Genomic DNA, 12,805 nt, shown 5'->3' on the forward strand with positions numbered 1-12,805 from the left:
TAGCCGTCTGCTTTCCATGTTTTTTCGGCATGCAATTCCCCCTCCTAGTTGATTAGTATCCTCCCATTCCACAACCCTCCTTTTCTCCATCTCCCCTGATTTTCCTCATTTCATGGGGATCCTCAACTGTGGAGGTCTTTTTTCTGTTGACCCTGAGCTTTCAGGGTCTCCACCCATGTGCTCCGATGGCCTGGTTTGGTTGTTTTCCTTCGTCCATGTTGTGGGTCGTTTTGCCTCTTGCCACCTCACTCAGGGGGCTAGGCCAGAAATTTCATTCTCTGGTTCTCTTCTCAAGCCTATTTCATTTTTACTTTCAAGTCTCTCTGGAGGCTTATTTCCCTCCGTTTTTTTTCCTCAGTCCATTGCCCACTTTCTCTGTCACACTCTTGTCACTGTCTATAGTGTCCAGATCGATGTTGCTTAGCTCATTCTCTGTCTAGTAGGCCCTTCGACGAGTCAGCTTCCGACACTTTATATTTTGAGAGATCCATCAGATCAGTATCATCCCCCTCGTCCACTTGATCTGACCTCTTGTGTTGAGCACTCATCAAATGCATTTTGTTAATTTGATCTTTTTTCTGAGTCTTTAGTTTCCTCACAATAGGGTTTTTTTCATAAAATCCTTATTCTATGGTATGGTTAGTTTCCTAATGAAGGCACTACTGCCATTTGTTTTCTGCTTTGTTAGTTTACTTCATGTTTTTAGACTTTTTCTGGATATCTTCTTTAACTTGAGCACCATTTGGGGTGGTTTTCTTTGATTTTTCTAATTCGGTGTCATTTGTACTGGAACTTCCTTTTGGTGATTCCGATGTTACTTAAAGATGTCAAAGACCTTTTGCGGAACTTGACCTTTCTGCTCCGGATTCCTCTTTTTTGGGCCATCTAGCTTGGTTTCTCGTCTTGATATGTTGTTTGATGGTCTTTCAACATCCTCTGTTGGCACTGATGTACTACTCAATTTGTCTCCCATCTCTTGCTGTTCCGGCACTTTTTTAAAGTTCTGATCCTCAACTGCCCTTATTTGCTTCTATACCATGGCCTAACTCTGTCACTGTGGCACCTTCAATGTCTGATCCAAATAATTGGGCTCCATGTCCGCATGAATTATGCTGCCATAAACTGATTCGTTAGCTACGAGGTCTGTTAAAGGACTAGCCGTTGCTTCTGATGCTCCGGGAATCCTTTTGTTCTTCTTGTCTTTTATAATGGGCTTCAATACGCTGTGTAGAAGATTATAAACCCGAGCTGAGCTGTTGTCAAGGTTATTTTGGATTCCCGTTATAAATCCTTCGACAAACACCATTTTAGAATGCATCATGGCTATTGTGGTAGTCTTGTCCTTGAGTTGGTCCCCAATGTTCTCATAAAGTTTGATGAAGGGGGCCATTGTAGCAGCTAAAGCGGTGAGTGTTGAGAAATCTGTTTCTTTTGGCCCCTCTGGAATCACCTCTTTATGTTCTCTGGTGGGTGCTCTTTCTGCTAACTGCTCCGGTATTGTGACACAGTCCATTGTAGTTCTTTCATCAGTTCTATATTCTTCATTGGATAATTCCATCCTCCCTCTTTTTGAAGCTCCATTTACTTTCGTAGTATGAGGTATCATTCTTGTTAATTCTTCTCTGGCCCGTGCTTTGGAAAAGTGGTTGGTGTAATTGAATAGGATTTCTTGCTTGATTTTTGGTCCACCTTTGTCAGCTCCTTCTGCCAGGTCCCCATGGCTTCCTTTACAGAGATGTCGACCCCCATTGACAACTGGATGGGTGCTCTTTTATTTAAGTTCCCTTTTCTTTAAATACTACTATCTTTTTCCTCAGATATCGGGGAGCTTGCGCCATTTCCTCCTTTGTGGCTTCAGATTATGCCAAGACTTCCTGCCCCCTCTACCAGGATTGTGCTTTCCAAGAGGATTGATCCGAGATCTCTCCCCCTGATTCCGGCTTCACAAAAGTAGTTCTTATGACTAAGGTTTGTTCTGTGTTTGACCTCTCCCCTGGTTCCTTATAGAAGAAGCAACGGTTTGCTGACAAACCCACAGGCGCTAGCCTTGGCAACTTCCATACGTTTTTCTCTGGTGCAAGGCATTCATATTTCTTCTTCTGGGTTGTGATAAGCGCTCTTCTACCAAAGAGGTTTCTCTTAGAAGCTGCTCTTAAAAATGTTTGTGGGCAGAGTCTCAATATGCCAGTGGAAGTATCTGTGTGAGTCAAACTGTCTGCCAGAGCTGGCTCCAAGACTCGATTGTTATTAATTCTGTTTGCTGCATTAAATAAATACAGCGTAGTCGATTCTGCATGTTCCATCATAGTTTCTGTTGTATCAAGCCTCTCACTTGTGCCGGCTGCACACGTCTACAATGCTTCCAGTGCTTCCCCCCTAATGAGCGGTAGGGGTCACAGGGAGGCTGATATTTCTCACTTAATTTGTACTTAATGTTGATATTACCTGGCCCAACTCCTGTAGTCCCACCCACTGTGGGCTAGGCGGGCTGGCCGCCTGGCTCATGATCATTGCAAGTTGCTGCTTCAAAGAGACTTCTTTTGTCTCCATTGCCTTTAGACTGTCGTCTTCCTCTGGCTGCCTCTCGATGTCAATGTCAGTACTCCTTGAGGCTGTTGATGCCGGGGACTCGTTTACCGAGTAACTGTCAATGAATAGTGCCGTGCTAGTACCAATAGAGTTCCATGTTAAAGCGGCAGCCAATCAGTCCCCTCGCCCCTGTGTCCCATTGGAGTGAACAATCCCCTCCCTCTTGGGGTGCACTCACCTCCGGGCATGTTGGAGTTAGCTGCGAGTAACTCATCGTGCTACGTTGGGACATCACATCCATCCATTGCGAAAAGTTGCTTCTCCAAGGTCCCACTCCGCAGGCTTAGCGCAGACTTAGCCCAGACTGCCTTCACCTCTGCTACAGCTCTGCGAACGCTGCGCGTTACGGGCTGGTTTTTAAAGCAGGCTCCTCCTTGAAAGTGAACGACACTGCAGACAGACTGGAAAGAAGCAGAAACAAGCAGAACGGGGCTCCTGAAAAGACTGCCTTCAACTCTGCTACAGCTCCGTGAACGCTACGTGTTGCAAGCTGGTTTTTAAAGCAGGCTCCTCCTTGAAAGTGAACGACACTGCAGACAGACTGGAAACGAGCAGAAATGGGCTCCTGCCAAGACTGCCTCTACCTCTGCTACAGCTCCGCGAACGCTAAAGCAGGCTCCTCTTTGAAAGTGAATGACACTGCAGACAGACTGGAAACAAGCAGAAACAAGCAGAAAGGGGCTCCTGCCAAGACTGCCTTCATCTCTGCTACAGTTTTTATTCAATTCTACAAATTCTATGGTGACGGAGGCAGAGGGCCGATCTATCTGCTGGAGGAAGAGGAAGGGCTTACCTATGAAAGTGGTGCGGAAGTGGTGAAGACGTGTGAATGATCTGCAGTGGTCCATGGCGTAACGGGTGAGCAGAGACCAGCAACAACCTATTTTCTTTTATTGTGTTCAGAGTGTCTCTGACCGATGTGTATACTTTAGTGCCTGCAGCCTTAATTAAACCGCTCCTATTTTCATCTTATTCTGTGACAGAGGGGCGGCTCTTATATGTCTGTCCTGGCTGCATCTAACTACAATTTGCATAGTTTGGCAATTTCCACAATAATGGTTGAGAGATTGCCAGCGTGTGTTGGGGCAATTACTCTAGACCAGCACCCTTCCTCTTCTAATACAACTATAACACAGTCTCCTCCAATGCATGTATTGACTGGAGTGATGCAACACAATAAAAGCAAACAAGTTAACATTACAGAGTTTTGTCATCCGAAAGAAACTAACAGCACTCCTACGTGCGCTGATGGTACTGAGAGAAGGGAATGTACGGAGACCGTAGCGAGGCAGTACCTAACTTGGGCCATGCCAATTCCATTATTCTAGACAAATCATTCTTAAGAATTTGTCAAGGGCTATGTGATGACTTGTTCTGCACTGACCCAAAGAACAAAGTCCTCGGGTAAGCTCTGGACACAAGATCAAAGCTTTCCTCCTAGCTATCGATGCTGCTAACGATTAGCAAACTCCGGTGACACAAGTTGGATTTATTAGCCCAAAAACTTTCATGAAGGGGGAACTTCTCCTATACTGCCCAATCTAGAGTCTTTGGGTCCATCATCCATTTCGGCACTACACCTTGTATTGGAATCCTGTATGAGGCTGTACAACAACATCAAGGACATTGTCCAACAAAACTCACATTTACTGTTATCTATTGAAAAACAACTAAGTGCTGTTAAAGAGAACCAATTTAGGCCTCGTCAGGATTGGGCCACAGTGGACAGATTTGCCCTTGAAACCACCAATGTTGAGGTTGATGAGTGATTTTTAATATCTTCTCTTCTGATTACTTGTCAGTCTAGGTTAAGAGTGTCACCAGATCTTCTTTTTTCATCTTCTAATGTTGAGGAACAACCAGTAGTAATCTTGGATAGTGCTACTAAAATTGCTAATATAGATCACACAGAGGATTCTGCATGGAATCGACCTTGGAAAAAACGTAAAGCAACTCGGCGGAAGGAAAAAAAACACCTCCCTAAAAGGAATGGTAATAGAAATAAATCTTCGAGGATGTTTTGGCATTCTCTTTCACAGAAGAGGAAATATTTGATTTTAATACCCAGCAGGCTGAGGCTTTAATAGCTGACATTACTCCTCCAACATCTCCGGCCATAGACACCAATACAAATAAATCCAGAAAGAAAAAGAACAATCGGAGCGTTTTCCGGAAGAAAATAAGATTCTTGGTACATCAGGGAAACAAGGATGCATGTGTCGACTCTACGCAAATCAGTGGTGCCATTGACGTCGAATCTGGAATTAGACCAATCGTGTCTACTCCTCCTACTCTTAAAAATGTCGGTGGTGAGATCAAGATCAATCCACCAAGGAACTCTGGGGACACTCTGGTAAACTTTGTGGATGGAGGTGGCATTATTAACCATGATTTGCTGGAGAAATGCACGAAAAGGAATGGACGAAGAAGTGAACTCTGATATGCGGGTGATCAGGTTATAAAATATCATTCACGTGAACGACACCTTGCAGATGAACCGAGCTAGGCTACTAAATTTTTTCACGAAAATTTGTGCCCTAAGGCTCATGCATTCTTGGGACATAGATTGTGTCGAAATTACGGATCAGGGGAAAGATAAACTTGTGGTCCACTTTTAGTCCCATATAGTGACTTGTCTGCTACACAAACAAGCTAATGCCTTTGCTCTCTGGCTCTCTAGCCCCTGTATTCCTCTCTGTCAGATAATGCATCCCTTTCTCCTCTTGGCACTTGGCGATCACCTTTTCCAGGTTCTCTATATTCTTGACATTAGTTGCGACTCTCCGTTCCCGATTTGTGCTGTTTCTAGACTCTTTAGTCGGAAAAGGATTTGGAGTTTGAATTCACGAATCCCAATGATCAACAACCCGCTTCGTGTCTTCCACAGAGACCTGCGTACCTGCTTTCTCTCTCTGCTTCTGCCAGGGAGGGTCTGTGATGCCTGAGTCAACGTTATTTGCTTTCTCCTGCTGTTTGGTTACTTCATTTGGTGGCAGCCTTCTTGGTGCCTTGCTGACACTCATCAGTGTCCCCTTCTATGTGGTTCTCGGTACGGGGCTGAAGAGCTTTAGCCCCTGGCTTCCCTTGACTCATTCTCTGTTCCGCACGCCAGTGGCAGCGACTGTTCTGTGCGTCTCCTCTCCTGCTGTGCAACTCTGTGTCAGGGAGTCTCCCCCACTGAGGACTTTGTACTTTTTCTAGTCTCTGTAACGAGAGGTAGCATGCTTCTGGTTATAAGATTTCAAGTCTGAGGAGGGTTCAGCAGTGGGATCAGTCAAACAAAAAGGCCTTAACACATGTCACATAAGCGGACTTCAAATATTGTAAGCGATTGTGGTGCGAAACAAGCCAAAAGTCGCTCATAAATAGCAGACTTGGCAAAACTGTCCGAGACGCAGAGACTGGCTGATCTTCGGTCAAAAAAAGGATCAATGTGCAACCCAAGCTTTGAAAGTGATACAGGCACATGGCATGGTACAGTACTTCTAATTGGGAGAAATAGTTAAACAAGTCATCATTGGATGATATCGGCGCAATGGGACAATAAATAACATTGTGTGACGGCAGCCACAGCATTGCCAATTGCCATGCCAACCACATAGTCGGCTTTCTGGCCTCCTTTCATCTCCCTTCTCTGTAACAATGATGTTCAAAATATTTTGGTGGTGCTCCAAAACCAAAAATTGCCTTTTCAGTACTATCTTTTTGTGCTCACAGTGCCAGGAAAAGCTGAGAACAGGCAAGCAGTAGGTACTGCGCACATTTCAAGGCAAAGGCAGAATGCTCAGTGCTAGTCCTTTAAGGCCTTTGCTTGAAAATGTCAGTCTAGCAACGTGTAGGCAGAGGTAGCCATTTCTCCAGAATTACTAGTGGCTGAGCGCAATATTTAGCATTATCAAAACATAACTTCATCTTCCAAAGAAATCTTTACCATGCCACTGATCAAACTGTACTTTCTCAGTACTTGGGTTCCAAACTATTAAGCCTTGCCACTAGTCATGCTCTCCAAACTCTGGAACACGAATGTCTGTGGGAAAATATCTGTTGTTGCACTTGCCTTCCTTACATTTTCCAGCATCTCTTGTTTTCATAAGAGGATGTTTTCTATTGAAACTGATGGCAGTAGTCATGTCAGCACATTCTCTGTTGCACAAATTATGATTTCATGTCTGTAGCGATTTTCTTTGGTCGTTTGTATGTTCATTACTCCACATTGCAATGCAGTACCCGTTAATGATGAGGTTTTGTTTTGTAATTCGAACGGTAGGTAGAATTTTTGAAACTTAATATTTTCAGTGTGGAATAATTCCATAAAAGTTATGCAAAGCACTCATTTTTTTTTACGCCTCGTTCCAAGTTTGCGGGTGGGGAATTAATGGGCCAGTAATAACGTTTAGTGGCACGTTTCTGCCCCGGCAAACTACAAGTTTGCCGAAGGAGTGGCCGGAATTACCTCCAGCGAAAAGAGTGAGGTAATTCTGCCACCTCACCAGCAACAATTGCCTTTATTACTGTCACCAGTAACAGTAATTCCGTTTGCCGGTATCCTGGTGGTCTTGGCGCCAAACTCGTAATGAGGCCCTTTAGTGTTTTGTTTACTGTAATAACGTATTGGCAAATATTGAAATAATATATATATATTTTTAAAGGAAATAGTTCATCCCCAAATGGGACATTTACTGAAAATGTATGCAGTAACTAGCGGATACTCAATTATGTTGGTGCTACAAATCTCTAATCGAACTGGTTCATATCTGAAGTTAATGTTTTAAGTTGATTTAATTGAGCTCCAAATTTATTTTTTACCATGCAACAAATCATGTTGTATTCACAGTTAAACCAACAATATAAAAAATGCCACAGCAAGACCTCTCATGTCCCAATTTGGTATGATCCGTGTGTAAACAAAAGAGAAATGTTTGTTTGATATATTCTACACTTTTTTCCTAAGGTCTTACAACATCCTGGTCAAGATGTTCTAAAATGGCCACCACGAAAAATAGCTGGTCAAGACAAAAGGATAAAAAGCCTTCTGAGGTTAGTCTAGTTGTTTACTTGAACCTTAAATTCATCACAAATTTACATAGGATGCTGTTGACTGTAATCAGGGATCCAGATTTTGAAGTGGGAGAATTGCACTGTCTATTTTTTAAAGTTGGTAGCACAAAAGTAATTTCCATTAATAATGGGGGTATTTTTAAGTGAATACAAATATATTTTAACTATAAAACATATGTTTGTTATCCATATGTTGCACCTAGTAATTGATGCAAAGTAAGTGATGGATGTTGCCCTAAGGTCCTTCAGATTGGCGAGGAATATTGGTAGAGTTCCTAACAGTGGGATTGCTGTGCTGATACCACTGATCTAAGCACATCCTTCAAATAGTGTGGGTGGTACAAAAAGCACACGCCTATTTGTCGGTTGTGTCCTGTTTTTTGTTGGCAGTATTTTGCCTATTTTTAGGGAAAAAGTGATTAGTACGCCCACTTCTCTGGAGGCATAATTATTTACCCATCTCTCATAACGTTTATTTTGTCTTCAACCTAAAAACTCAACAAGGAACAAGCACACAAATCCGACTTTTTTTCAAATTGTTTTTGTTAAGATTGTGTCTTTTTTTTAACTTAGGTTTTTCGTACTGATCTGATAACTGCCATGAAAATTCCAGACTCGTGTCAGCTTGGCCCAGATGAATACTACATATTAGCTGATCCATGGAGACAGGAGTGGGAAAAGGGTGTGCAGGTTCCAGCAAATATGGAAGCAGTTCCTGATGCAGAAGTTAGGTATGAATCCTTACTTTAGTTTAATTATTCAGTGCCAATGCTGATGGTTTTCTATGCATTTTCTGAATGTTTTAAAATGAAATGTTGTAATTTGGCATTTATTTTCTCTGGTGATCTGTTCTTCCTCCTTCCCAACTGGTTCAGAATAAGTCGTAGTAACACATGCTGGCCCAAGAAAACACCTCATACAAAATATGTGCTGTTTTGAATGGCCATTGAAACGCTGGGAGCGTTGTCTCGTCCCAATAGACCACGCCTTGTACCTGTTTATTCCGGCTGCTAGCAGGCTGAGGAAAGCATATCGCCTTGAGGAATGTCCTTATTTCCTTTTGTTGCCAAATCGTTTGTTTCTTTAGACACAGCCTCTTTGGGCATGCCATTCACAATCGGTTTTATGAAGTGTATCTGCTGCTTGATCCGAAAGTGTTTGTGCCTTACATTTCAAATGTCAAGGTCAACCCCTTTGCCCAAGAGCCTTCAACCGCTGAGTAACCGAAGTGTTATCCCAAGCACTTGCCATACGAGAACCTCCTGGTTGGAAAGCTCTTGGAAGTGCTTAATTTGTGCACTTTCTTGCTAGGACAGAAACCCTTTTTGTTCAGCACTGGCACTTATCTCATTGTCATTGTCACAAACAGCATCCGCCTTGTGCATTTCTTTCACAGTCAAAATAACTGTAACAAAACAACTCTGATAACAATAACAAAGCACATCAAATAGTTTTCTGTTTTTGCCTATTGAGCTGGCAGATGAAGGGCTCGTAGTGTGTAGGGCCAATAATGAGCGCACGTGACACATGTTCTTGAAAATATTTAATCCCTGCCACTTAATTTTTTTTTTTTTTTACAAATTAGGCACTGTCCCAGGACCAAATATTTGGTGGTTTTTCGGACTGTTTACATTCAGATAAAATTGCAAAAGTGCTGAAGAAGAGCCATCCTTCTGAAGGGGTACTGATCTTACTACAGTCAGTTCGGATCCCCTTCTTACCAAATCCTCCATACCTACGTAATAACTCTTCGGGGGTTGGAGGAGGGCTGAACATTCCAGACTGCAATGGCACTTCCTCTCATGGTCCCAGCACCAAACAACCTCTACCTGGGTGTTCCTGGTTCTTCTACAAAGGTTATAACATTGAGAAAACCATCCCAGCAGCAAGGGTTAGTAGATTTTGATATCATCATTACTGTGTTCCCATTAATCTGTTCTCTACCAAAGTTGGTATCCCGGCAGGCTGCCACACCATACTGACAAGTGCAGTTCGAGAACATGTATAAAGGACGCAGGTGAGATGGCCCGGGAACCAACAGGGTAAATGGGAATTCGGGGTTAGGATAGGTAGAACATGGGGTTTTGAGTGCTAGCCCTATTGCTAGTGGCTGAAGACCCTCTTTTTCCAGTTTCTAACATGAATATTGCTTTGGGTAGGTTTTCTACCAAGGTCTTTGAGAATGTATTGTCGGGACAGTTCTTAGTTCCTACTGTAGCACACGTAAGATCATCCTCTGGCACCTAAACTTGTACTTCTTGTCGTCTTGCTAATACCATTAGGTCTGTAAGGCCCCATACTGGCCACCGTTAACGGTGTGGATACAAGTACTGCTACCATTTCAGATCGAGGCTCTGCTGCAGCCATACTACTACACTGTTCAATTTGGAAAGAGAGAATGTTATGCAAGCTTTAAATATGGTGCCTCTTGTGAAACTTTGTGGTGGACCAGGGATTTTCTGTTTAACTGACCAAGAAAATTAAGTTTGTCTGGGGTCATATTACACTGTACACCAGGGAAGTCTTTTTCACTGGAGGACAGACTAGTGTCCATTCAGAATGCTGTTAGTAATTTCTCCAGTTATCCCAGCAACTCTGCATACTGGGTTTCAGTTCTTTTGGGGCACATGGAGTTGTGCCTCTTTGGTGTTCCTGCCAAGGTTGAAAATAGCATCACTTTCGGTGACCCCTCTTAAGGTCATTCAACAACTTTCTTTGACTTTCTTTCTGTTGGTTCTGCCAAGCCCAGACAAATTTGTTTTTCAAATCCCCTTGTTCAGGACAGCAGGTTTTCCCTAAATGTATTTATTTATACTCCTACGTCCCGTCCCCTTTCCTCCTTACTTGTGGGACATTCCGTCCTTCAGGACGGGACCGGAACACCTTTGATAATTAGGATCAAAATAGAAAAAATGTTGTCCTTCTCCTTTTACGCGGGGTACCGCATGCGTCCGTAATCCCACCCTCCTGAGCTCCGCCCCGCGCATCGCCCTTCAGTTCTTTTCTCTGCGTGGTCGGGGCTGGACGCACTTGCATCACCGGGAAGGATATTTTTGTGTTCCCGTTGTCCTCTTCTCCTGCTCCGGTTCTGTGGTCGCTTAGTCCTCTGTCTATGCCAGAGCGTCTGGGATTTGTGTGCTGTTCTTCATGCGAACGTCGCTTCGCTAGGGCGGATCCCCCAGTCTCTCTGCTTAGAGTGTCTTGGGCCGGACCATCATTGGGATTAGTTCTTCTACTGCGATTCCCTTTCCGTCCGGGCACTCCAACGCAGTCTTCTTCGGTGGTAGGACGTCTTTCAGTGTGTTCCTCCACCTCATCTTCAGCTTTTCATCGACAAGAAGAAGAAACGCCTGGTAAGTTCCTTACTTTTTAGGGCACCCCGGCCGGGGGACTCCTTCCCGGGGTCTTCTCAGTCCGGGAGGGGCCCGAGCAGCTCTACCACTAGGACTTCTCCTGAGTTGCCTCGCAGGCCTAATAGGCGTACCAGAGTTTTCTCTGAGGGTTCCCAGGACGGACCTGCCAAGACAGGAACACGTTCCGAGGTTCACCTGTCGGGTGCTAAACGTCAGGCCCAGTTCATCTGTGGCTTTGGACCCCGGGGTTTGCTCCGACGTCTCAGTTTCTGGAGCTTTCTATACAGACACCGAGCACGCTCTGAGGCCTCCTTTTCTGGAGCTTCCTGTACCAAGCCATGGCTTGAGGCCCCTCACGAGGGAGCTACACATACTGGGTCGAAACCCGAGGTTCCTCTTTTTGAGGCTAAGGTCTGTACCGACAAAACCGAGTGACCTGTTCCGAAGGTCTTGTCTGGAAGGGTGATTCCTCAGTTTTCCCGTGCTCATTGCAGTGATACCGGTTCTGTCGAGGGGGCATAGAGGGCGGTCATTTACCGTAACTCCTCTGTTACCGGCTCTGCCGAGGTTCCTCCCCTGGAGGCTATTGTTGGGGCCACCTCCAAGATGTCAAGTAAACATCCGAGACCCCCTAGTACCGGCTCTGCTGAGGATCCTTGTGTCAAGGCTAAGATGTTACTTAAGTCCCCTGACCAGCCTGAGGAGACGATTGCCTCATCTACGCATGTGACGCACTTGGCCTCAGGTATCGACAAAATGGTGGCCCAACCCTCATGGTCCACGGCGACCACGTTGGATTCTTCCCATACACCTACGTTCTCGACGGCTGGTGCTGGGAATCTTATTTTTGGGGCTGAGCAGCCTTTTTAACCTCAGGTGGAATGCAAAAATCCATTCCGCCCTTGTTACGACTGGCGTGCTCGGATGCTGCTGCCACATACTGTCTCGCTTCCACCTACTTCTGCCCCGCTGGTTTATGCGGTCCCGATTGGTGGTGGGCCTTCCTGGCAACCATCCTCATTGCGTTCGTGGGGGTATGCCCCATATGAGAAACTTCTGCCTACCCCAGCACCTAAAACTTCATCAGAGGATGTATTTTTCAGGACATTTCAGAGGCTCATGCATTCTGACCCTATGAAACAGTACTTTTTAAGGCTCTTTTCAAGGAGATCTATCCTGATCCTCCGGCTCCACCTTCCACCCCGGCAGCTCCTGCGGTGGTGCCACCTCTTCCTATCGGTCCGCCTCCAGCGCTTTCTCCCCTAGCCCCAATGTCTCCCATAGAGAGGACACCGGTAGAGCGGGATAGCACTTTAAAACCTGTGGCGGTCCAGCCGTCTACTCCCGATTCACTGGATGACCCTCAAGCAGATCTGGATAGCGATGAGCAGACCCGCTCTGTCAGAGCATTCCATGACCGGATTCTGGATATGATGGCCCTCCTCGACATTCCAGTACCTGAGGCCCCTTCCGCAGGAAGGGGTGCTTTTGGGAGTGTTTACCTTGTCACCACAAGAGCGTACTGACCTGTTCCTCCAGAAGGACGACTTGGCTGAGGCCCTTAAGGTCTGGGATAAGCCCCACACTGGGCTACATATCAACAAGAGAATCGACGCCCGTTACAGGCTTCAGGCCTCCGAGCAGAATGCCTTGCCGTCTTGTCCGCTCCCTTCCTCGACGGTTGTAGCTGTGGCCACACTTCAATCCAAACCGGCCTCTGCGACCTCTATGACTGCGGCTCGCTGCGGCTCAGATTCTCTCCAAGGAAGACAAAATTCTGGACTCTTTGGGCAAGAAAATCTTTG

At 45.2% G+C, this 12,805-nt stretch overlaps 1 protein-coding gene across 11 annotated transcripts in view; it reads left to right on the plus strand.

Annotated features, from left to right (window-relative positions):
• JADE2 (jade family PHD finger 2) overlaps positions 1-12,805 on the plus strand; it is a 1,406,581-nt gene that overhangs the window by 514,170 nt on the left and 879,606 nt on the right. For all 11 annotated transcript variants that reach the window (XM_069652559.1, XM_069652560.1, XM_069652566.1 and 8 more), the window contains 2 exons: positions 7,541-7,626; positions 8,221-8,378. In XM_069652559.1, the coding sequence (XP_069508660.1) occupies positions 7,541-7,626; positions 8,221-8,378 (244 nt within the window). The remainder of the gene's footprint in view (positions 1-7,540; positions 7,627-8,220; positions 8,379-12,805) is intronic.

The sequence above is a fragment of the Ambystoma mexicanum genome, chromosome 3p (genome assembly GCF_040938575.1).
Source record: "Ambystoma mexicanum isolate Mex_15411 chromosome 3p, UKY_AmexF1_1, whole genome shotgun sequence".
Taxonomy (NCBI): domain Eukaryota; kingdom Metazoa; phylum Chordata; class Amphibia; order Caudata; family Ambystomatidae; genus Ambystoma; species Ambystoma mexicanum.